The sequence below is a fragment of the Corvus cornix genome, chromosome 2 (genome assembly GCF_000738735.6).
Source record: "Corvus cornix cornix isolate S_Up_H32 chromosome 2, ASM73873v5, whole genome shotgun sequence".
Classification (NCBI taxonomy): Eukaryota; Metazoa; Chordata; class Aves; order Passeriformes; family Corvidae; genus Corvus; species Corvus cornix.
Window position 1 is genome coordinate 36,169,596 of NC_046333.1, and position 27,435 is coordinate 36,197,030.

The 27,435-nt window shown below is 37.2% G+C and overlaps 1 protein-coding gene across 1 annotated transcript in view; it reads right to left on the minus strand.

The window, feature by feature from the left end:
* NEK11 (NIMA related kinase 11) overlaps positions 1-27,435 on the minus strand; it is an 82,934-nt gene that overhangs the window by 25,907 nt on the left and 29,592 nt on the right. Inside the window, exons 7-12 of the mRNA XM_039549815.1 lie at positions 22,360-22,509; positions 22,201-22,279; positions 21,613-21,698; positions 17,841-17,960; positions 16,135-16,228; positions 15,139-15,274 (exon numbers count right to left, since the gene is read on the minus strand). Of these exons, the coding sequence (XP_039405749.1) occupies positions 15,139-15,274; positions 16,135-16,228; positions 17,841-17,960; positions 21,613-21,698; positions 22,201-22,279; positions 22,360-22,509 (665 nt within the window). The remainder of the gene's footprint in view (positions 1-15,138; positions 15,275-16,134; positions 16,229-17,840; positions 17,961-21,612; positions 21,699-22,200; positions 22,280-22,359; positions 22,510-27,435) is intronic.

The following is a 27,435-nucleotide window of genomic DNA, read 5'->3' on the forward strand; positions in this document are numbered from 1 at the left end:
AGACAAAAAATATTTAATGTTCAGCTGTCATAAATCATCATCATAACTTTAACTAATGCTAATTCCACTCTCCTCATTTAAGTCTGCCCCTTTAGAGAAATATGAACTATCTTAAATTTTACTGTATTGAAATAAATTAAATTCAAACAATATGACATAAAAATTATTAATAGATTTTTTTAATTGTTTCACATGGATAAAAACCCAAAAGGATTCAAACAGGGGAACACAATTAAAATCCATTAAAAGACGTTTGAGTTTGGGCAGGAACAATAATTCTAATCTTTAAGGTGAAAGAAAGAGAACTCAGGAAAAACATGAAGCTGTACCTATCTGCAGCATTAAGTGATTAAGCTCTCCTGTCGAGATATAAGCTCTACTATCAACTGTCTCCAAAGTAATTTCAAAAATACTGCATTTTTTTATAAACCTGATTTTGCTCCGAAATGCTGACACATTTTCACTCAGGTTTCTGTTTTAAGATGTTTATGGAAGCTTCATAAAAGCTCCAAGCTCCACTGTCACAATTTCTAATCCTAATCCTTCCTGTTTCTATTTTCAGCTTTCTTAGTTTGAAAAAACAAGCAAACAAGCAAACAAACAACAAATCAATATGTGAGCTTCCAAAAGAACACCCCCAACCCAAAAATGTTTTCTCACAAAAGAAAGCATTTATTTTTGTGTTTAATTGCTTGAGTTATACAAAGTGCCATTTGACAGAAAAGTCTAACACTTCATTAAAAAAGAAATCTTAAATATCATCCTTTCTACATGGAAAGAACACTACAAAATTAAGACACATCTCCTTTTCCATGTGAGGCCAACATCAATTTTTCTTTCATGCAGAGAGGCTGTCATCCTAGTGATTAGGATAATTTTATTAGGTTCATCTGCATTCTGTCCTTGTGCATTCAGATACATACAAAACAGCCCATTTATTATGCTGTAATACAAACATCAGACTACGCTGATGTTTTCTGAGTCATCTTTTCCTCCCACATTCTGCATTTGTTTACTGCTGTACTAAAAATGCAAGCCTTCCCTTTCCAATCAAACAAGGTATCAAAATCAGTCTTTTTACCCATAATTTTAACTTCAAAATGTCTGCTCTGGCTACTGTAAGCTCTATACTTTGTGAGCAGCCCATGACCATACAAAACTGGTGATGCCCCTGAACTATACAGAGAGGCTGGCAGTGGCTGTATCCTACTTCCATGCCAGCTTTTGCATCCTTGTTGGAATTATTCACTTCATCATTTGTGAAATTGGTTTGACAGCTGTTCATAGACAGCCAGTTAATCCAAGTTTAGTAATCTAATTTGAAATGCTAGTTCAGATGCTAGAGGTGTTCCAGGCTACGCAAGTTTACTGGTCCCAATTCAGAAACTATTCCAAGTGGCATTTCTGAAAGAAGACAGCATTTCCAGTGGATGGAAATTTGGGATTTACCTAATACAAGCTCTTAAAACATTTTGGTTGTATGACTAGTATCTTTAAAGAAGGAGTCTTCAAAACATCTACACATTTATTTAAACTGTTTCCATATAACAATTCTTTGAGTCCTACCAAAGTAGACTCAACTCCTAGTCCTCCATGTATTACAGATGCACAAGACATCTCTGGCTCTCTGCAGAATTATGTGAGTACAGAACAGCTTATTGAGCTGAGACCCAGGATCAGACGAATTTCAAAAATAGATAAGGTGGATTTGGCACAGCAGATACCATAAATCAACATGGCAAGCTGAACCTCTGCTGCCCTGGTAAAGTCCAAGTGCAGATACCTCGAGCGAGTTGGTATTTTCAGCTCAGGGCAGGCACTGTCAGGGGAGTTCAGGCCCCATAAACTTCCATTTCTATGTTGGCAGTCCATCCTCTAGGGTATTTGCTACCTGAGTTTTCCCATGATTCCATGTGATTTTCATATACACCTCCAATTTCCACAAACCAGGTGACAAAAGGCTGGTTACTGCCCCCATTTCTGAACATTACTGGTGAAGTTCCACACTTAGTAATGTAGCACAGAAGAAAATTCTTTGATTTGTGCTTTCAGAGAAGTATTTTTAATAAAAATGTTTGTCTTTGGGCTAGGCTGTTTGACCTCTGTTTGACCACTGCAAAGCCTAACATGGACTCCAGTGGTAGGACCTTGACCCTGTTCTTCGTTCTAACAAATAAAATAGATATTAAGCCTATTTGTGCCTGGCAGGTACTTGGGTAAAGAAGTGGTGCTAATGAGGGCAATGCCAAGTCTATTGTGTTGAAAGAGGAAATAAAGCTGCTGCTGTGGAACCCAGGGGATCCTGTCTCTCTTTTGACAGCTGGACTAGCATCCAGCTGAACATCTCTGATACAGCATACTTATATTCTCCATAGGGAGCACAAGGAAAGGTCTCTACAGCTGCTTCTGCTCCCTCACATCCCCATATCTGTCAGCTGGTCTCTAAAAGCACGTTGTGCTTTATCCAGCTGTGTGTATTGCACCAAGGCCAGTCACAATACCTTTTATTTGCTTACAAAGCATTGAATTCAGAACAAACTCAGCTGTTGTTTTGGTATTACTAAATGGCTTAGGTATAGCATTGAGACACTTGATACTTGTTATGAGATATTCAAAAGAAAACAAGCTTTGAATAAAAACATTCCTCTTTAGATCTCTTTCTAAATAATAACATGATGCTAATAGTGGATTGAAGGGTAAAAACCCATTATCTAAAAAAATCATAAAAGCATAGTTATTTCCCAAGAAGACAAGCTAAACAGAAAACAGAGGAATGTGATACTTGTAATATTTTGCTTAAATCCACCAAGAGCTTGTTTCAGGTAGCATGGGAACTCAGCAATAACAATTTTCTCCAAAGAGATGAAAATACTTTTGATAAATATCTTTAATTTTCTTGTGCCTCAAAGTCATACTTGCCATGGTTGCATTGATGTAGTATTCCCACATTCCAGAGCATGCAGAAGACAACAAGTAAGGCCACTTTTATAAAAAAAAAAAAAAAAAGGAGTAAAAGAAAGAAAACAGAAAACAGAATGGTGTAACATATGTAAATTTTCACCATTTGTATTCACAGTAACAGAGTCACACTTGACTCTTAAGGACTATTGTACTTTTTGGATCCAAAGGCTTCATTACATCTCTGGAAAAAGGCAGGTTTTCTCAGCTGCCACATTCCCATCTTAAGGAATAAATTGCTACAGTTTCATGTAGTTACACTCCTCTGTCTGCACAGTACCGCACACAGGAAAGTGAGGAGCAAATCGCTGAACTGCTCTGACTCACTCTCATGAGACATAATGGACTCCTAACATGGTGACGTGAACCAGGACACCAGAAAGTGGTGCTGCCACATCTCTGCTACCACAGACTGACACAGAGAACTCAGCAAAGTGAGAGAGAGGGCCAGGACAAAGACATTTGCACTGCCCCCCTTGCAAGGCTTTGTACATGAGCCCTCCTGGGAGCTGAGGCAAGAGCAGGGAAAAATCATTCCTCCGCCTTCTCCTTCTGTGCTGCACTGGGCTGCAAGACAACCCACTGGCAGGACCCCATCAGCAACACAAAGGTGCCCCTGATCCTTTCTTATCTGTGGAAATACATCAGCAAATACCAGTTCGAGCCCACATGAGCAGGAGTTACCTACTGGAGCAAATGCCACAGTGGCACCCAGGCAAGGCACAGCACTGGAGCACCTGGGTGCAAGAAGGGGCTGTGAGAGCAGGGTCCCTTCAGCCCTGAGAAGGGAAGGTAAAGGGGAAACCTTACTGCTGTCTATGACTATCTGACCAGAGGATAAAAGGAAGATGGAACCAGTCTCTTCACAGAGGTGAGTAGTGATAGGACAAGAGACAACAAACATCATCTGGAACATCATAAATTCTAATTTGACACAATGAAAAAAAAAAGAGTGTGATCAAATACTGGAACAGAGCTTAAAGAAGCTGCAGTAGCTCAATCAACCCTTGGAGGTGTTCAAAACTTGATCAGACATCCCTGAATAACCTGATCTGAAAAGAATGTCTTTGAGCAGGGGATTGGACTAGACTGCCAGAGGTTCATTCCGCCCTAAATTATTTTATAATGCTGTGGCTATGCGATTCCTCACAAACAGTTTAGAATCACCCCAGATCTATTTATGTGTGTGCACATATTTAATATACACACTAAACAAGCTAAGTAGAAACTTAGGAGCTGGCAAAAGGAGCTGGTGCACAGGGCTGGGCAGCTCTCTTCAGAATTGTTCATCAGTTATCACAGAGGGATGAAACAGAAAGGAATTTCTGCCTTCAAGGTAGAAAACATAAAGAGCTGAAGCACTCTCAGTAGGAGAGAAGTTTGAAACACGGAGATATGTTTCCCTGAGCTACATCATCCTGAATAAGAAATTCTACCACAAAGGAGACCAAGGGCTCTTGTCCCTCTGCAGCTCAGGACAATACTCATATGGTTAGAAAAAATAAAATAACTCCTTTATTGTAATCTAAGACCACTCAGATTGGTTTGGGGGGTTGAGTTGGTTTTTTTTTTCCCTGTGCAAGACAAAACCCTTCAACTTTAAAAGTTTCAGTCAAAGAGAATCACCATCCTTTGGTCAGGTATAGATGATACATGCATTTTCAAGCTCTGAAGATTCATTGTTCAGAAAGTCAGTGGAATCTTTTGTCCATCTCTTCTAAACTAGGCTGAAACAGACTCTTAGAACATACATTTAAGAAATCAACTAGGGGATGTACAGGACTTTTGTGCCCATGAAAGTTCTGTACAATCCTTCTGGATAAGCACGAAAGGACTATGTGCAGCTTAGACATAAAGTAAAATGAGTTCTTCTATATGAGAACTGGATATATAACCAAATTTAAATGTTAATACTTTATAATTCTCCTCTTTGCTTTTCAAAAAAAGAAAAAAGCTTCAATTAATTTGTGAGTGTCACTGAGTGAAGAATTACCTATTGTGAAAAGGCTAGAAAAAGAGATACAGAGGATGTAAATCAGAGTGGCCAAATGGGAACCACCTACTACTTGATGTTAGAAAGAAAGCAGCAAGTTTCAAAGTGTTTTTCCAAGGAAAAATTATCTTTTTTTAAACCAAAATGAAATTTCCAAGAGAAATGTTTTATTTGAAGGACACAGGGTTTTTTTCCTTAAACCTTCCATCTCCTCGTATTTTATCAATAAGTACAGAGACAAAGCAAGAGAGGAAAAAAGAAGTTCTTAAAAGGAGTGGTTAACAAAACTGAACAGTAACAAGGAACACTTTAACCACATTTTTCCCTGGTTTTCTGAATAATTTGTTGTCTTTTCTTCTGTTTTCCTAGTTGTCATGCATGCAGAAATTGGAGCTCTGGTAGGCAGTGACGATGAAGCCATGCTGCGTTTCAAACATTTAAAGTTCAGCAAATCTAAAAATCTTCCAAATATTCAGAAATCTTTTTAGTAATGATGAGTGAATGAAGAGAAAGAACAACACAGTGATGTAGTCAATAACAGGGAGCACTTAGTGAGTTTTGAAAGCCATTCCCTTTATGCATAAAGAGTCCTTATTATTGTAGAAGTTGCCCTACTATTTGCACTGCTTCCAGCATGAGCAGACCAAGAGACATAAATTGAAGGAAAAGTGACCTTATGTCATCAACTTAGAACTACTTTACTCCCTGAGTTAAACTTTTTTTATCAGTCAAAGTATACTTTCCAATAAAAACTCAGATTTCCTCCTGAATCTGGCAGATACTGACCTTATGACAGTTTCCCTTTCAGTATGACAACAGTGTTGGAGGGAAAAAGTCCATGTGTTAACCAAAATCTGCCCCTTAAGAGACTCACTTCCTTCTCCCTGAGATTTGGTTCAAGAAAGCCATTTTTAAGACTTAAGCTGGGGGCATTTTCACAACTAGAAGTTACAGAAAGAGAAGAAAACAAATGGGAATGGCTCATATCCAAACTTGGTGCAAGCAGTTGTGCACACAAGAGTCTGGATGTAGCTAACATGTAACATGCATTTAATTTGGGTATAAGTAATAATATAAGTTATATGTTGAAAAAGTAGTAACAACAAGCAAATGATTGCAACCAAGAAAAAAGCTATTGAGCCCTTAAACACCTAGATGAAATGAACTTGTGAAAGCACATATTTACAAGATTACAGGGGCACACTTTGCTCTGTGAAGCAGAAAACATAGCAGGAGAATTCGACCAAGATCTTCATTGCTGTCACCTTCTCATTACCTCCACCTAGTTGTCTGACAGTCACATGCACTGGTAGAATCTGCAAACTAACTCAGCATTTACATCTTTTTTCTGAGAAAATTCTTCCTCGCTTGGAATTGCCTCCAGCTTCTTACACCATATGACTTGTTTCAGCTCCCCAGAAATGCTCTCTAGTTTGATAAGTAAGCCATAAAACTGCAGCTGGGGCTGGACTGGGAGTCCTTATAAAATGATCTTCAACACCACCCTGTTCACTGATGTTTTGTTTGCAAGCAAAAGCCTGGTGCATCTTTATTTACATCAATTTAACCTTGTGTCTAACGTGCGGTGTAAAGCTAGGTTGCTCTGCACATAGGACAACTTGGAATAAAAACTAACGTCTTTCTAAGGAAGATTTAAAACACTGATATCATCTGAAAGTATCTGCTATAGAATCCAGCATGCAGTATTTTTTTGACTTATACAATCAGTATAAATTTTGACTTATCTCAGTGCATTTGCTTCTAATTGCTAAATTCACAGAGTGTTTCATAAATGTTTTTTAACATAATGCCTTAGAAAGAGTAAAGGGAATTCCTGTGCCATTTTTAAACAGAGTTGTCCAGAATAATTTTAACTGTAGTCATTGATCATGGTGAATTTTGAGATAGGTTCTCTTTATCAATGCCAAACTAAACCAGTATGAAAAATAGGTTAGGAAAAAAGTAGGAGCTATACAGTAACATAATTTGCTCTCCCCACACTTTGAACGTGTTTGGGTTTTTTTACATAACTGCTGTGCAAAGACTTCATTCTGCAAGCTTCCCTCTGTGAATCTGCAAGAGCAAGACTTCTTGTAAGAAGTAAGCTATGAATTTTTGTGAAGCTATGAAAAGATTTTAGTAGCTAGGCATGTTGAAGACTAGATAGATTTGGAAAAGATTTCCTGAGGAGGTTATGGCTAGAATTCAACTCCTGCTCTCCAAAGGCAATACTTCTAGGGAAGAACTTAAGAACAATAATAATGCTTTAGTCAATGATTTAAAAAAAAAAAAAAAATTTATTAATTTTCCACTTTCTGGCCAAAACTTGCAAACTTCATTAAATCTTGCTTTTGCTAGAATAAATCAGATTTAGTATTCTTTTAACTGAATCTGGGACAAGTTGGGCTCAGTGTGAAACCGAGGAAAGAAAACAAGAGACAGATGAGGAGGTCAGAGGAGCATGCTACACCCTCAGATCCTGTGAGAGTCTCAGGAGTTTGTCACCCTATCTTCCAAGGACAAGTGTAGGACTGGTAACTGCAAATGCTAGAACTAAACAAGCGAGTTTCTCGCCACAAGCATCCCACACTATCATGGCAGGAAGTCAGGGAATACGCCTTATGATCCTGGAAGTACGGTAACCACATGAAAGAGGAGACCAATGGGTAAACACAGCAGTACTCACAGCAATGCTGTCTGCTTAATTGAGACAAGATTTCCTGATTACAAAGGATAATGTAACAAGAATAATGCAGAAAAGTGCTTAATGCCACTTATTATAAATACTCTTCTGCTTTATTTTGATTTAGCAGACTGAAAAACAAAAGAAGACTTGACTTTCCTTAAAGCCTTTGAGCAGCATGATCACTTGTACGGTCATCTTTTGGAGTGTTACTCAGTTACCCATCAGTATGATTAAGTGCCATTTTACAGGCACCAAAACAAAGGGCTGTGTGCACAGATGCTTAAAGATGTGCTCGGAAATATTACAGGTTTTTAACCTTCCAAGATCTACAAAACTACCTTGAAAATCCTTCAACCAAGCTTGTAAAAATAACAGGCTAGAAAAAAAGCACATTATTTTACAATGAGTGAACATTTCCTGTTTGAGGGCCAACTGAACTTTGCCCACTTGAAAGTCAAACAATATATCCATAACTTAAAATTAGCCATGGAGACACAGGAATAATGTACACAATTACTGTAACATACTTCACTATTTTGAAACTGTAGTGAAATCAGGGGTTTGCCAGGTGTAATGTTTTGCAAGATATTAAGCTAAGGAATTTAACAAGTTATAATCTTTGCAGTATACAGAAATACAAAGCAATATAATACAGATCAGAGAGATCATACAATATTATTCATATGGCAATAAATTGTTACATTATTTTTCTGTACAAAGATTTTAAATACCACAAGTATTTAACTGAAGCTATTCTCCTCTTTTAACTTGATCCCTTCCCACACACAAATACATCTATTAACTGCAATAGCAATTTATGCAGAGCTGGGACTCTTACAAAAATGGATGTGAACACAAGGGAAGCCCCAGCTGGCAATCCAAAAATGCAGAACATAATATTTTATTAGTGCCCCTTATGTTCAGTGTTGTTTTGCTTTGGCTTTCTTTCATTCCAGGCAACGAAGTGGTACAATGAGGACAAGCCCTTAAAAATATAGATACATATACAATTTCTTGAATACCTTTTAAAAAAAGTAAATCCTCTCCACCCTTGTTTACCATGTCTCATCAGCTGTGAAATTGATATGAATATAAAGTGGCATTTTTAGCCACGAATGCCAGTGCATGGCTTTAAGTTTTCATGCCTGTTAGAGTGTAGCTTGTTGAATTTAACACTCCTTATGGCTTCTGTAAAAGGTCTGGGCTTTTGGTAGTGCAGATAGCTTTGTACCCAGTATCTTTCAACTGTAAACACTGATCCAAACCAGAAGGATCAACAATGATGGTAAGGAAAGGCTAGTTTTTGTTGCATCTGTAATTGCACTGAACTATCTAGGAGCTAGATACAGCTTATGATTCTGTAGCCAATTTCAAGGCAAGTTCTACTGTAGAAATTGAATCAGAAACCCTGAACCTTTAGCTATTACTGTTGTATAACAGGATTATGCCTTGCTCTTCATGCTATTTTCAGCTGCAAAGATTGAGCTCCTCTACCTAGAGGATTTTCTGTCTGGTAAACTAAGAAATTTCAGATATTCCACACTACTTTCCCACATAGGTGGGTACAACGCATGGTCTGATACAGATTTCTCAGGATTCTTTACAGTAAGTCCCCCTAAGTAGTGTTCCCTAATTTATTAAATATCTCTACAAACCTAGGCAAGTCAAAAGGTATCAAGTCATACAAAGAATTGAGAGGAGCAGTGGTGTACAATCTGGCTTCATTAGAAGACATTGCAACCAAGGTGAAACTACCTGCACTCAAACAATTAATGTGACGCAGTGAGAGATCTGCCATTACCTAGCACACACAGAAAAGCTCAGGTGGTCCATCAGTGAAAATCTAGGGCAAAGATGACCTTCTGCATCTTCAAATGCCAATATCCAGTTCCCTGGAAAAGGGGGTATCTGCTTCTCTGGTTATTCTTTTTGAATCAGAAAAGTGGACTACAAGCTCTCAATCAGGTAAATTAGAAGACAAAGATGACCTGTAATTCTGTATTAGGAAGCAATGCATTACTTTTGTGATGGTTCCAGTAGCTTTTTAGAAGGAGGCCACATCATTAAACATTAAACATGTAATGAACCTGCCCAGATGGAACTGCTTCGTTCTAACTGGCAGAGGAAGACACTGATCACATTCATCTGTAACACCAAGGCTGGGTCGAAGGTCATGGATGGTCCTATTATCTTGTTGGTAATTTTTGCTTATGTTTTATAAAATGAATGATTTTATTCCAGCTGCAGTCATTATCATTAATGGAAATTAGCAGTTTAATATGCAGAGTTCTTTTTCACAGCTTTGTTGGTTTTTTCCTATTACATGAACTGACCTCTGGTTGCCAGCTCTACAATATAATTTGCCTCACCAGTATTTTCACAAAACCACTATTGAAATATAAGTATATGCACTGAAAACACAATAATCTCCAGAAAAAATGTACATTGGCCTATCTTTCCTAGTCCAAATGGAGATAGCTTCTATAAAATTTGGTCAAGAGACAGTGGGGGGGTGTGGAGGGGGGCGTGGCTGTGTGATGTTAAGCAATTTATTGCTAGGTGGCTTTTCTTTTTGATGATAGCAAGAGAAAATTAATAATTTATTTCATAGGTAGCCCTCAGCAAGAACAGGAAATATAGGTTCAAGTTTATCCTGACACATTTTGCATTCCTGTGTCATTGCCATGACTTGCAAAATAACTTGCTTTTTAACATTCAGAAATAATTAAGCAATAAAATGAACTGGAGAAATGAAGCAGAAAACAAAACACCCAAATCAAAATATAAAGGGAATTCAGTTATTAATCATTAGCTATTCCTAATGTCAATCATTACTATTCCATTTTATGGTGCTCCTTGAAAACAAATTAAGTGTACAGATATATACATATATATATGTTCAACACACACACAAATATTTGCATTTAACACTGACAGTGGCTCAGTGCTTCTGTGTACTATCTCTATACAAATCTTATTTCAGCTCTTTTGTCTCTTGCTTGTACTTGGAGAAACTGGAGATGGAAGAGACACAAAGATATCTACAGTAAACCAAAATTGTTCCCAGTAGTACAATATATTCTTAACTGCTCTGTCCACTATAGCATTAAATTATTTGTATGATGACAATTTCGTAAACTCCTGGACACATAAGGTGGAGATATAACCATTTTTCAACAAATATTAAACACAATTATAAAATATCTTTCATAAATATCTCATTATCAAAATATAATTTAAGTTTTGTTTCCAATTAACCAATCTAAAAATTTAATGCAGATTAAAGCTATTGCATAAAAGACTTGCAAATAAGCAAAAACATTTTTCATTTGCTTCTATTTACAAAGGTTTAGTATTCTAAGGAACACATTAGTGGTCTAACTAGCTGAAACAATACAGTAAGAGCATTTACTGTTCCAATGATACACTCAACATACTTCAGTTACTTACTTAATATGGCTAATAGTAATCATAGAAGTAATTTTTTTCTAGCTCTTTCTTAGCCACTCCATTGTCTGTCTTTTTACATATAAGGGGAATATTTGTTTAATTTAGACAGTGTGATTAAAGATGAAAAACTGTTAAGAAATTTATTATAGCAACTTCAGAGAAATAGAAGTTTAAAGCACATTTTTAAAACTTCACTATTGCAAGTAATGTAAACCATGCCCATCTCTCTGAAGATCTGCAGTATGAAGAAAAGTAATAGCCAAAACAAAGGAATCCTTTGATCTAGCATGCATGCCAGCTAGAGAGACAAAGTGTCAGAACCAGGATAATATAAGAACAAACACTAGATGACTGAGAAGTGGAATAATGGAAAAGGAGAAAACTCAAAGAACAGAGTTGTGAGTTCAAAACTTAAGAGCATTAAAACCAAAATAATCTATTAAAAATTCTGAGGTAAGAGCTAGGAAGCACCATACGGAAAGAATAAGGACGGAAGGTCCAGGTATGCTACAAGTGACCACAGTTAAAATGAATGAACACTATAGAAGTGTCATGTAGAGGTTTATGCACAGGAGGAGAGAAATACTTAAGCTGCAAGGCAATAAGGCAATGCATCTTAAAAATTCTGGCATGAAACAGCCAGCAGTAAATCTAAGCCAGAAATCAGAAGGTTCACAAAGACTGCAGTATTTGGCCAAGCAGCAGCTTTCTACACAGAGAAGCTGGGGAAATTTACAGAATGCATAAAACAGGTCAAATTCTTTAGGAAAAGAACAGTATGAGTAGATGTCTCTGGCAGTACAGTCTAGACGTAGTAGTCAGATTGAAGCTTGTACTCTTTCCATGGAACAGAAGCAAACGATGGGAAAGTGGTGGGATTGGGGGACAGTGCATTCTCTCTAGCAGAGCACCAACAGGAGCCAAGATAATGTCTCTACAGAGACATTACATGTGTTATATGCACAGCTTCCTCTCTTAGCTTATTAAAACAAAAATATCATGACTTGCTATTCACATAATTTTTCACTGCTGCCCACTCACAGGTTAAAACTGGATCCCCTTCTTCTCATGCTGAAGTAACAAAAGAGAAGAAAAATTTCAAAGTGATTTCTGTCTGCAAAAGTTCATGTTTCTTTGATTTCCCCTCTCCTCAAGTTCTTTATGTCCTCCTGAGGCATAAAGGATGCTGCAGAACACGTGCCTGAAATCCCAGAAGTGAACAGGCAGAAAGGCAACAGCTGCTCAAGGTGCACCAAAGCTGGTGCAGCTTTGCAAGTGCAGTAAGATTTAAAAATCATCAGTCCAACAGGACTCATCAGCATTCTTAGCCTCTTTAGAGAAGAATAAATTTGCACAGTATTGCTGGATGGCATAATAAAGAACATGGTGTTGAAAAACTAAAAATTTTGTTAAAAATTTTGTTTAAAAAAACAGTATTTACATTGCCTGAAGCATTTCTCTTTAGGAATAAGAATCAGGTAATTTCTTTACGTTCTCAAGAACTTGTACCAGCTGTAAACAATCTTGAGGAAGCTTTTCTGTAGTACAATGAATTCATCTCCACATCAAAACCACAGGGTCCAATCACATCTTTCATATTCCAGAAAATAAATGTGCTTGAAGACTAACAAATTGGTCAGCTGTAACAAATTGGTCAGCTGATTTCAAAGGACTCTTTCAAATGTCTCTCAAGTGCGCAGGGTTGCTAGTTAGAATAAAACAATGTTCAGAATATCATTGCTGAACACATAAAACAAACATGGAGAGAAGCTTAAACTTCTCTGGGAAGTCTGTAGCAGCTGAATCCTTTTGTCATTGCTAAAACTTGTCCACTGTTGAGTCCAAAACCCCAAACTGTCATAGTGGGTTTTGTTTATCTAAGTAAACTGCCTTATTTTTCCCAACTTTCAATTGAATGTAACTACCACTACTAAAACTGAATCAAGATGACACAGTATTCAAAACTACTTACTAAAGCTAAACCTTGAGCTTTGTATCTGGCACCTTCCACAATGACGTAAAACTGTGATTCATAGCGCTTTAAATAACTTTCACTGAAAGAGGAGCGCAAGGTGTTTTATTCTCTATTCCTTTCCTTAATCCTTTAATAGCTTGGTCTTTCAATATTCCAAGCCCTGCTATTCAATTCAGCTCATGCTGCAATTTTTATAAGGACTGCAGGTTATGAGCCACAGATACTCTCACCTTTCCTCTATACCTGCTGGGTCTGGGATACTATCCCTAGCTGTTCCTCACCAGCTTTTCTTGAGAGCATTTTTCAGGTCTGCCAAGAAGTAACTTAAAAGTTGCTCCTGCCTTTTATCTCCTTTCTAAACAGTTTTTAGTTATTAGTTGTAAGTAGGGAGTTTGTTAGTCTTGTTTTTACAGGCTTACTTCTTCTGCTAACATAATCAGGGTCAGCAAGATTCATTAACATGTAAGACAATTGCTAAAACCATTTTATAGCCTTGCTTCCAGTTTTTTTTCTTTTATTATTGTATAGCCATTGATCAAGAACAAAATTCTGTTGGAAAATCAATAGCTGGAACAGTTTCTACATTTTCAAATACAAAGGTGAAATTAATAACTTAATAATTAGACATGTAGGATATGCATGGTTGCACTGAAATGCTTAAGGAAAAGAAGAGCATGAATACTGAATAGAGTAAGTAACAGCTTTGACATCAGCTTTAGGAATAACAAGGTATTCACAAAGAAAAGAAGAGAAACTATGTAATTTCTCTTGCCTATCCATAACTCCTTTTTGTCATGAACTCCTCCATCAGAGACTCTGGCACAAGCAATTAAACATGCATTCAGTTTTGTACAATGGACTGACCCAACTTTTGCATCACAGATATAAATGCATCTCATTCCTGTCATAGTCTAACAGCTTAATGACCTCTAAAGGCAGAAAAATTCATTTCTTTCCTTCCAAGCATGTTGTTCTGTTTCTATCTAGGAGTCTCTGTATGCTTCTCCAAGTCCATCTCTCACCCATGTTTACTGCTTTCTCTCAGTCCTCCCTTGCACGTTTCCCCAACCTCCCCCCAGGATGTATTTTTAGCAGCTGGGTTCTCTCCTACACAGGTCATCTCTCCTCATACTGTGAAACAGCAAGCCAACTACACAGACACAAATGAGGGTACATTGAAGGAAAAAAGCACCATTTGCTATTAAAAAAACCCACCACAAGCAAACTGATTCTGATACCTATTATTTAATGACCTGTACTTTCACAGATGTATGTAAACCAACACTAAAAGGCATTGTTGTTAGAGAAAAGTAGTCTTCCTACTTTAAAGTGTATTCATGCATACTTGCAAGATTCAAATCTGATTTAAAATCTTTCACCATAATAGTGCTTGCACAATGATTTTTAAATATTTAAGAGCAAGACAGTACTCCAGAACATTGTAGGAAAAAACATATAAATCTGATCTTAAAAATATTCTCCTCATTAAACACAAGGTTTCCACTTTTTCAAAAAGCCTGACTATTTTTTTGTCTATATCAGAAAAATACATGTTATATAGTACTTCATATTCTTTAGACAGCAGCTAAGTATTTGAGGACAATGTAGATAAGCAGAGTTTAAAGAGTTTTCATTGGCTTCTCTCATTGTTAAAGATAATGGCATCGAAGTGTACCGAAGGTGCAAATACTTTGAATTCTTGTACTCCTTTTTTCCCTGGAGAGGTAAGTTAGGAAATGCTTTTCTAACGCTAGTCATTTCATGTGTGTAAAGTTTAAGCTATTTCCTTCTAATTCAGTATCTCATTTGGAGGAAGTACATTCATTCACCACTATCTCTGCTCACAGGTCACTCGAACTTTGGGAACACAGACCTCCTGCCGCATAACCTTGCTATACATCAGCTGTACATACATCCACCCAGATTAATTTCCTTCTCTCTTCCCCATTTTTTGACAACTTTACAAATGTGACCACTTTTTAAACTGCAGTTTCCCCACCACATATTAACTACAAGGGACAAATCTTTCTTTCTTGATAGGAATTTTCATTTCAACATCAGATTTTGAATTCTCACCGTGGCCTGTAAGTTCAGACATGCCAAGTTCACTTGTCTCGTTTCCACTTGGTTCATCATGTCCTGCGGACACACAGTCGCATGTAGTGGCTGGCTGAGAATGAATGAGGGGTTTTGAAGTCTGCTCCTCAAATTCCTTAGTCAAATGATGAAGCAGCATGGAGAAACAGGAATGGAGCTTTCAGCAGGATCACAACACAATGGTTGCCCTGATCTACGCAATTCCTGGGATTTGTATTAAGCAAATACTAAAATAAAATTCTAACATTTTTGTAAATGATCAGTAGCGACTCAGTCATAAGCAGAAGCAGGTTTAACTTTTTTTTTCTCTAGACACAGTGGGAAATGGAAACCAGAGGATATGCAAAAGAAAAGATAGAATACAAAGCACATAAAAAACTGTTTCTGCGATGCGTTCACCAACTATTTCCAAACTGACCCTAGAATTGGTGCTAGAATTGAACTGGCTCATCTTCTGTTGCAGATAGCTTAAAAGCAAAGGACAATTTATTCTAGGAGTCATTCTAAGCCTTCATTCTTACTAAAACACCGGTTGAAGCATTAACATTCTTAACCAAATGAAAGGAACCCACTGCCATGCCAAATTAGAGTGTTTAAAGGATTACAATTCTAAACATCTTGAAAAGAAATGTATTTTGAACTTCAATGTCATATAGTCAGTAAAAACATTTCAGAGAGCAGCTTCAGATTTAAGAAAGGGTAACTTAAGGGTAAATTAAGAAAGGGTAACTTAAGAAAATAAAACTGCAATGAACAGAGAGCTTGTGGAACCCTATGTGAATAACTGAATGTACTTTGCCTCATCATGGAGCAAGAGGTTCAGCTAAGCAGTCCAGACTTTGATGCACTTCCCAATTATTAGTCTCACTACAGGCCTGTGCCTCTAGTGCTAAAGAAACCATGTGGGAAACAGAAAAGTGTTATACGCTGGGGGTACACATAAATGAGACCTCCAAAACAACAGCCCATACTTACATGTAGGACATTGACATTCAGCTGCTGAAAATTACGGGACCTGAATTCTTGCATTCTTTTGATATTTTCTTGATATTTTTCTTCTGCCAGCCGCCTGCAAATACAGAACACTTGTATTTAGAATGTGATATCAGGGCGTGCACAAAGGGACCTTCTAAAAGCAGATGTGGAAAATCAAATTCTGTACTGAGATTTTCATGTTGCCAAATATTCATGGCATCTACTCAGGTTTTAATGAACACAAAAAGAGATTTCTGACCTTATTTCCAAACACTATTATATTTTACTTTCACAACTTGCATAACATAATTAAGAAATAGTAAATTATTAGTCCCAGTCTTTTCTATTTCTTCCAAAGATCTTAAATACTTTGGGCTTTATTCCACCATGTAGTGCAGGGACCTTTCAGCTGTAGATAGGCATGCAACATTTGTGTTCTATGAACTCTTCCTCTGGGGGACCATAGTTGTTAACTATGGTTTTCTGCATGGAACCACTTAAGAGGGGTGCTATATTAAGCACTTTTTCCAGCTTCCATTACTATATTCCCCTTCCATCCATCTCTAGATTTGCACTGCTGGAAGCAGATCTCCTGTCTGAGAAGGTACCATTTTTGCATTGTTTCCAAAACTTTCAGCCAGTCAGTTGACAATGATCTAGAGCTCAATGTAAATCCATTTTAAAGATTCATGACTGAGAATAAGGTCTGAATATTAATATTGCCTTCATATTAAAAACAAATATATTTCATTTTGGTTTTGTGGGAAAGAGAAAACATGAAAATCTCAACAGAAAACAACAAAATGCAAGGCAATGAAAATGAAAACCAAACTAGAACCATCCTGCAAGTAGTATTATTTCTTAATCTCCATTCATTTTTAAAAAGTGAAAGAGACAGACTTCCTATTTATAAATTTCATATTAGTACAAGAATTGGCCTACCATATTACTGAAAGCACCATGCAGAAGAGGTGTTAAATTTAATACTTTCTATACAGTGGTTTCAGTTCAAGGAGGGGTTTGTTTTCTTAAATGAGAATAAATTTATGTAGCAATGCCAGTCAGACACAAGTGCTCTTCAGACATATTTTCCAAAAGGACATGAAGGTCTTAGCTTTTTCCTTCAAATGTGTCATCAAAACAGTATATTCCGGTTTTTATTAAAAAACCCAAACAAAGCCTTTCAGTTGTTTCTCAGATTCCATCAGAAACTGTACCCAATCTCTTCCAAAAATTTTATTATGTCTCACTTAATAAAAAAACCCATAAATCATAAAGCCTTTACAACAAATCCATTACCCCTTTTTGATCCTTTGACAAGACTATCTATCCTCTGAGCTATTAACTTCTAAAACCTCTGAGGCCAAAACAATTGACAAAAGCTGGATTGTAACTAAACGTCCAACTCCTCAGACTGTGCAATTCTTAACGTAACCAGTCATTCAAAAAAAGGCTCCTATTGTAACACATCTGAAAATCTCTCATATACTTATTTAACCAGAAACATGGTACTCAAAGCACCAGTTTTGGGCTAATGTTCTAATTTTTTTCCTACATAAATAATTTGTGCGATTTATTGTCATCCAAAATCCTCATTGACTTTGAGTAGCTGAAGTCCTGTTTTATTTTTATTTCTACCTTGAAAATTCTAACTCTCTCATTAGACTATTGGGTGGGGAAAATTGCATGGTTAAGGCACAACTTACTTCAACTTCTTTGCTTTCTCATCTGCAGCATTTAACTTCCTCAGCCGCATTCGTCCCCGCGGTGTCATTTTCTGTACTTCAGAAAGTTCCTGCAGAGTTTGCAAATGAACTTTCTTCTGCCTGAAATTGAATGCAAGCAAACCTATCTTCATATAAAAATGTAAATATTCAGTATTTTGACTGGATATTGAAACACAGTGACATTTCAAATGGAATAATTAGAAAGCCTCTGGAACTATAGCAGACTAAATAGACTTTAGTTTGGAAAGCAAATGCCTTTTTTAAATTGAAATATTTAAACTTGGATGTATGAAGAACGTGAATCATTTCAGGTGAGGATGGAAAAAGGTAGATTCATCTCCTTAAAAGAATAAATACTGAAGTGCAGTGAAATATTTACCCTGTCAGGCTTCATTATTGGGCATATTCCAAGTACAAAGGCAGTCTTTAAATGAGAGCCATAATACTGCTTGTACATTTCACATTGATTGCTTCAAGCTGTCTAGAACACAAGAGAATATTCATGTGTCTTTAATGACCGATATAATTATCATGTTGTCCCCTTGAATTTCTGGTCCTAATCAATAATAACAGTCCACAGGTAAAATGGTCTCCATAGACGATCTCTGAAAGCAGAGCATGAATTACTGACTTATGTATTTCAGCTGTATTTATCAACAGAGGAGAGCAATATTAGTAGCCCTTTATCAGAAAAAGGACACTAATCTCGGATTTTTATCTCACATACTACAGTAATTAAAAATTAAACCATAGTTTGAAATGTCTTGGCAGTCACATTTCACTTACACAATACATATTCATTATACCAACTATTCATTTCAAATTACTTTTTTGCTCTTATGAGATAAATTCACTTTTGATAATCTCAGAGCCCCGGCTTGTAACCATACAAATTTTAACACTGCTTCTGGACTATCATTTTGAAATCAGGATTTTAATAAATGAGCAGAGATGATTTCATTATGTTTTTCAAATAGTGCAAAGATATGAATATTAGTGTGAAATATGAAAGATTAAGGATGAAGACAAGAAGAGTTCAATTATAAGAATGGAACTAACTCTTCAAGTATGAATAATGTAGACATATTTCTTGTCTGCTGTAAAAAACTCTAATTTAAATTAAAAGAATCTCATGGGAAAAAAAGCAATTTTTCATTCAAGTTGAAACTGAACTTGTACAGCCTTATACTTACTTAAATATTTAAAATTTATTACTGGAATGAGAATAGATTAAAGTAAGCCATCAGAGGCCTTTACTAGAAGAAACTAGACTCAACCTTTTTGCTTTACATGGCAAAAAGAATTCCTGGTGAGAAAAAAGTAAACATAAAGTAGCAATGGTTGAGGAGAACACCGTAACAATTGTTTGTACACTCACTGAGACTAGAGTATTGCTGCATTACAACAGATGTGGGGAATTCACTATGTTTAATTTTTTTCTCCTCCCCTTTTTCCTCTCTGCCATTTTTCAGGTATTTTTAGTTCATTTTGCCTACCTCTTTAGATCTGGGATAGCAGAAATTATCTGGCATTTTGCTTACAAGTACAGGCAGCTAATGTTCTCAGAAGTACAATGAGAGTCATGATAAGATTATGGCTTCTTTCATAGTTCAAACACTCGGGCAAAAATAATCACACTGTAGCACAAGTGAGGATAAGTTACAGTAAAGCTTCTCCTAGGATTTTTTTTCTCTAATTGATGTCCTGAATTTTAAAACCTCAAGATAAATTGCCATGCATTTCTTCACAATTTATAGGAACTCCGAACCTCTGCACGGAAGCAGACCTTCTATTTCCTTCTAACAATAGTATAAGAGCATGATGTTTGTAGTTAGAACTACTTGCTCTTCCTCTCAGAGACTACAGCCTCGCTTTTGAAAAAGCATACTTACAGATTCTGGGATATACATAAATGTCCTTCCCACATGCTAGCTCTGTCAGAAAATTATGTCCATTTGGAAGGCGATGAGACTCAATACATTCAAGCTAATGACAATGGATCAGGTATAGAATACAGTACATATTTTACAAAAAATACAAAGTGGTTTTATCAGTCTGTTCTAGAAGCATGGGGATATTTGAAGTCTGGATATATATTCTGCAGGTAACAATACTGCTTCCCCAAAGCAGATGCAATGGTTTTGGCACATATAGATCTGAAATCTTGTGCCCACAAGATAAAGGCAAGAATTAAAATCTTCTTGAAGATTCTCATTCTCTGTGTTTCAACAAGCATAAAATACTGAATATAATTCAGATAGAGTTGGCATAGTATCTGGAAAAGATTTCAGTGCCCCAAAACTATTCAAAGTATATCTCTAAGGAGCATCTCTGTAGTTAACTATTTAATTCGAAAAGGAAGGAATCCTCTCAAAGTTAACTGAATTAACTTGAATATATATATATATTGTTTCATTTTACATCCAGGCTTGCAAAGTTCAACAAAGTATTTATACTAAAGGTACCTATTCATACCAAAATGGAAAACTTTGGTCTCACAAAAAGACAGAGACTCATCTGTCAACAAGGGACACCAAGGACAGAAATGACAAGTAGAAACCCAAAACACAATTTGCAGAGATGAGAGCCTACAGATACACCACCAGCAGTTAAATTGGATAAAATTGTGTACAAAAGACTTTGCTATGCAGAATTCAACTGTCTGTACTCTGCTTTCTTCCTACCACTGACAGCATACACTTTGTTTGGAAAAGCTGAAGGTGGTGACCTCTCCTGAAGGGATGCTTGCAAGCAGCAGAATTGGCAGCATCTGCAAAGTGATCACAGCTGCAAAACTGTGGGTCGTGTATGAGAGCAGAGGTCACAAAACACAAAGGTAAAAGTCCTATTGCCTCAAAGGCACTGCCAGTTCTGGATTGTTTTAATCTTTATTGCTGTTACCTAATAACTCAAATTTCAGAGAGCTATTTATTTAGAGGAATCAAGAAACAGGGATGTTCATTGCTTCCTCACAGGATCACAAACTTCTGGTTTTGTGCTTGCTAGCTCCTAACAGAACAAAACCTGTACAGAAAAGTCAGGGATGGGGAGCAAAGGGGAGGGCGAGTTGCCCATGAAACTGCAGAGCTAATTTACAAAGGCAAAGTTAAAACGTCCATGCTGGAATTTGCTTTAAACATTGCAGCATTGTAATTTAATGCAATTAATTAATTTAATATATATTTAGTGCCTAAGAGAGAGCTCATGTGTGAAGACACTGCTGATGTAAGAGTCAAGAAACACCACTACTCTTGATTTCTCACTGTAGTTACAAGATAAAAATAACAGTATCCTACAGAGGTATTAGATGAATATCAGTTTAAGTGTACAAGTTTAAGTGTATATGCTTTTAGTTTGGTGTCATTTAGGAAACATAGCTTTCACATTCAATTTTTAGTAGGTACAGAAACAGCAGCACTATAAATGATGATGACCTAACTAAAATGACAGCTTAAGCCTCCAAAATTTAAAGACAAAGGTCATGATTTGTACACTGAATTAACATAAACATATACTGCACATGCATGTGCAATTTACACAGTCACATAATAAAAAAATTACATCAGCAAATCTTTTTTACTCCCTAAATCTTAATTATGCATCTCTCTAATATGGCTGCTCTTTTGTATTTCTGGGGAATAGGTTTGTCTGAATATAAAGCACTATGAGATTGACACAAGTGTTAATGACATTATTTGGCAACACTGTAATTTCATATACTACTGCCCATAAAACTGTTAAAAATACTTACATAGCACCAAAAATGGGAGCAGTTTCTTTCCGCCAGTTAAGTGCCTTGTCTTTCACAGTCACATTTGTGAACTTGTACTGTATTTTCTGCAAGGAAGTAAAACAGAAGGGGTATCAAGACTTGATGATAAAATTATCCAGAATCTTCAGCTATTACCCAATACCATCCTAATATAAAAACTGCCCGAGCCGTTTCCTTCCCCCCCTTCTTAGAAAGCAGAATAATACAGGCACTGAAGCCTGGGCAAAAAAGAGCAAAAGACAATGGTTTTCACTAAAACTATGACTAACCAGAACAGTTTAGAGATATATACATGCAGGCCCAAGTGATCTACATTTGTTACGCATAAATGTCTGTTTTTCTTATTGCTCATAACACTTAAGAGCGGATACATTCAGCATGTCAAGTGATGAGGGCTTCATTCCTCAGTCATATTTGTACCACAGTTCTGAAAGTCCCTTAGATTCATGTTCCCATGAACAGCTATCAAATTGTTTTTTCCTCAACATGTTTTCCCTGCCTCCATTTTGCCTTTGCAAAATACATTCTCAAATGGCAAGTGTACAGCTACTGCTGTTTCTTACATACCTTGAGTTGTTCATCAATATAAGGGGATTTTAGGATCTCTGATGCTGCTGGTCTCAATGAAGGATTCTTACTTAGCATGCTGAAACATTAAAAACCAAAAGGAGTTATTAAGCAATTGTTCAAACTTACTAAAACCTGCTAAACAAGAAAATAACATACCTGCATAGCACAGCATTCAGTTTGCTTGTATATCTATCAGGAAGAGAAGGTGTTTCACCTTCCACAATTTTTAACACAACAGATAAAAAATTCTGTCCAGTAAATGCATGGTTCATACAGCCCATCTCATACAAAATGCATCCCAGAGACCTTGAAGAATGAACAAATAGGAATAGTATACATAGTATCTTTGAAAGTCACATGCATAGTGACATTACAGTAAGTAAAACCTCAATTGTATGCCCTTTTCTTCTGAGAAGGATATTTCATTATTGTGGTGTCCTTTTCACCTAAAATATTTTTATTCAGATCACAAATTTATAAACAGGATAAATCATCATTCTATTTTCATAAGTACAGGCACAAATTTGTATTCTGTATATAAATATATATAATCATATATATATATTTAAAAATAAAGTAAATTCCAATTATACTAACTACTTTAAATGATTACTCATCAAATGAGGAATAAAAATTTTAATTAGTGACTGGCTGAGAAAACAGTTTAGCAGTGTTTAGACATAGGTCTGGTTACATTTGCTCTGCAAATTAATTTCTGACACCAAACTGAGGCTAAAATTCAATTTCAAATTAAATAATGCCACTTTCGAAGAACAGAAATGCCTTCCAGTGTGATTTCACTAACTTGGCTACATACTCAAAATAGATTATGAAATGAATTTGTACTCAAAGAAATTTGAAAATTCAGATGAGAGTATCATTATCATATTGCAACATATAAAACTAGATTTCCCCAAAATTTTATTTGGAGAAGAAAAGAAGAAATCTGAACATGTAGGTCTGGACACGTACCTAAGGACCAGTGTTATTTTAAAACCCTTAAAAACCAGGAGGAGTGACTGCAAACAATTTCAAAAGGCTCTCTGGTTTACCATCACCTTAGTCACCGGTCCTAATGGCCATCATAAAAGGTCACCAAGTTGAACATGTTAAAATAAACACTCTCATAATAATTTTACATAATGACTATTCATAACAGTTTGCACTTCAGTTGAGTTCTGTCTGACAAATGATTTTTTAAAAATAGGGGAGTTGAGTTTTGCAGGCTTTGGAGGATGTTCGGTTTTTTTCTCCAGCCAGTGGTCTGACTTGATCAATGATTGACTTGATCAAGGTCATAGAAAATGCTGGTGAGAGCCAGATACAGGTCGAGGCTCATCTAAGTAACCAGTTTAAATATCTTTATATTTGACTGTGGTATTTATAATTTAATCTGTGATTCCAGAAGAAGTAAGAAAATAAAGCATAATGATATGAAATATGTATGGGTGAATGGCTTTCAGGAAAGGGGTATAAACATCTTTGAAAGCAAATAATGAATGAAGTTTTAATTATTCATTTTGGTTAAAAAAGACAAATTGTTTTGGTCCATCTGGAAATAAAAGAACAAGAGCAAATAATTTTAAAGCTGAAACCCAGGCTCTTCATACGATGCAAATAAGGAGAGAGTCACTGGGGGGCTCCACTCGCTGGTACTTTCAAGCAAGTATGTGAAAACCATTAGCAGAGCATTTTTGCTAAGAGCCAACTAAAGAACAACTACTGAGGTAAATACATAATTGCCTAGGTTTTTTAAAGATTATAACTGTCAAACAGCTTGCAAACTTTCAAAATCAATAAACGCTAACACACATGATTATCTGTATTTATGATGTATGTTCAAACTCTGAAACAAGATAATTACTACACGAGAAAATACCTAAAGCAAAAAGAACAACAAAAACCCCCTACACACACAGCATCTGAAAGCATCAAATAAAAATGGAAATCACCCAGAGAGAAGAAAAAAGAAGAAAAATCCCAACCTGACAGACTGTACTATAACTCCTTTTTGCAGAATCAATCTGTTTTGGAAGCTGCTTGATTCTGGCAGCTAGAAATTGTTTAATGAGACATTAGGAACACATGATTTGACACATCAGGGAAGCTGATTTATTCATTTAGTTTAGTACTCTGACTACACCTGAGGTGGAGAAAGATGAAAAGAATGCCCAGGGCGTTCTGCTGCAGCCAGGGCTGTGAACTGATTACCCAGGGAAGATCCCATCTGTCCCATGAAAGAAAAAAATAGGAAAAAAAGTTAATAAAAATGAGGGAAAAAGAATAAGGTTTTTTTCTGCAGGATCTAAATCTTTGAAATTAAATAAATATCTCCTAAGGTGGGAAATGCTGCCCCAGGTGCCAGAGCAAGGCTATTTCTTCCCAAGAGAGCTGCTGGGCTGCAAACACCCAAGGAAGTAACTGACAAGCTTTTGGCCCAAAACTGCTTTTCTCAGTTATGTTTCTACATTTCTGGTCTAAGCACCTTGTAAGGAGCAGGAGGAAATTGCTTCCCAATTCCCATAAGCAATCTGCACACGATCCAAACATACAATTTAATTACTTTTATAATCTTAGCCTGCATAAGTGCCAACGTTATAAAATTCTAAAATGGTCATTAAGACATCCAGCCAGCACATTTGGTTTGACAACTCCCTATATCCATGAATAGGTTTGACAAAGTTCCCAAACAGCAGATAATTTCAGCAGAATTGTGGCATGACCAGTTCACGTTGAAGCTACATACACTCAATTACATCATAAAATGGAGCATCCGGACAGGCTTCAGTGTGGTCTCCCCAGTCTCAGCTGACAGTCCCCTAACTTTTCCTTCTTAGGAGAAACCACCCTGAGGTTTTTGGTGTTGCTTACATAAACATTGTCATCCTTTTAACACCTTCTGATCTTTTGTAAAAAATGTTACAGCTCTTCAAAGGTTGTAAGAGCCAAGCTAGCTTTAAATTCAACTCCAAAAGTCAGATAATGTAAATGCATATACCTTCATGGTTTATATCTCTTAATCTGATCTTATCAGAAGGTCTTTACAATTTGTTGGCTTCAGAGTCTGTGAGGAATATGTCTCTGAATTTAATTTCCTCAGCTATTCAACGAGAACTCCCTGCTGCTGTCTCCCCCAGCCCCTCAGCCTCAACATTGCTCCAGTTTTTGATTGTTAATATTAAAGAAAAAGACAAAGTGGGGGAAAAGCACAGACAAGCAAGCACAATAAAATGAAAGCATCAAGATCTGTGGTGTGGGTAACCCAATTTACCCAAACACAACAGACAAATCATCTGTCAAAATCTGACAGTACTTGATGGAAGACAGTACAATGAATTTACACGTGATTGGGACATTGCTTTGTCTCTGAAAGACAGAAAGAAAGTTATTTATATCTCTCTTACAAAGAATTTGTTAAGTCTCTAATGAGAAAAAAAATTGGTTTTCAACTATTATTTCTGTTATAAGTTTTGTTTCTGAGATGATTTATAACATATAATATGCACAAATCCATTGAAAAGTTCCTGGATGAAGTTTACCTTATATGCTCATATCTTTGAAAAGAAGAGAGAAATGTTATTGCTCATAACTATTTCCTTCAGTTTTCTTGACACATGAAGGCAGTGCCATAGCTCTGGAGGCAGGGGAACAACACCAGTCTCACCAGGGAGTGTGTAAGGGCAGGAAGGGACACCAGGACAGCAGCACAGCAGCGCCTCGGGCTCACGCTGTGCTGGGCTCCCAGTGAGCCCCAATTGCACACACACATCACTGACTGATCCCTGACCTGCCCTGGCCTCTCGGGCTCTCTCTGTCTCAGCTCGGCTGCCGGCACTGCTCTGACTCTTCTCTGTCTGCCAGATCCGTAGGGGGAAGCACTGATGGGAAGAAGCAGTGGTGAACTCATGGCCCAGCCAGTCCAGGCTCAGGGATGCTGAGGAAAACACGTGAGCTAGTTTTAATTTGCCTCCTGTGAATTTAGATTTGACATAAAGCGTGCAATAGCAAAGAACTCCAGCCCTGAGATTTCAGCTGAAGGAAACAGAAATGCTGCCACTTCTCTGAGCCCAACTGCAGAACTTCCATAGGGAAGAACTGTAAAACACAAAGCGTTTTCCCACCTATTGACCTTGAGCTGTAAAGGACCATACTTCTTGCACCAGCTGCAGCACTGTGAATATTCAAGCCAGTTTTGAAAAGCCAGTTGCAGAACATTTCAGTGAACCTGAAAAGCACAGTGTCTCTTTAGAGCACATCCATAATGCAGCATAAATTAAGGTCTTTCCAATGAACTGGACTGAACAGTGAGAGGACCATGATAACAAGGTGAGATAGCACTAAGTGTCTTTTGCATAAGATATTTTACATTATCTTATATTTAACATGGGAACACTTGTAAGTCTGAATTTTTGTGTGTGAATTTTTGAGTCCTGCTAGAGATCAGAAGGACAAGTCTGAAGAGAGAATGTCACTTCAGCTACATATAAAAGACTTGGGCAACTCCTTGAAATTCCTCAGGGATCAACAAACAGTGCTGTTTAACATCTCTGTCAGCAACATGGACAGAGGGACTGAGCATGTCCTCAGCAAGTTTGCTGACAGCAAGCTGTGTGGTATGGTCCACGTGCTGGCAGGAAGGGCTGTCATTCAGAGGGACCTTGGCAGACTTGAGAGGTGGGCCCATGCCAACCTTATGGAGTACAAGGCAAATTGCAATGTCCTGCACTTAGGTCACACATACAGACTGGGCAGAGAATGGATTGAAAGCAGGCCCGAGGAGAAGGACGTGGGGGATGTTGCTTGATGAAAAGGTCGACATGACTTGGCAACGTGTGCTGACAGCCCAACCACATCTGGGCTGCATCAGAAGCAGTGTGACCAGCAGGCTGAGGAAGGAGATTCTTCCTTCTACTCTACTCTTCTAAGAGCTCATATGGAATACTGCATCGAAATCTGGGCCCTCAAGATGAGAAGGATGCAGAGCTGTTGAAGCAAGTCCAGAAGACGTACACAAAGATGATCTGAAGGCTGGAACACCCCTTCCATGAAGACAGGCTGAGAGAGTTGGGTCTGTTCAGCCTGGAGAAGAGAAGGCTCCAGGGAGACCTTACAGCACCTTCCAGTACATAAGGGGGGACTGCAGGAGGGCCAGAGAGGGACTTTTTACAAAGGCATGTAATCATAGGACAAGGGGTAACAGCTTCAAATTGAGAGAGGGTTCAAGGCCATGCT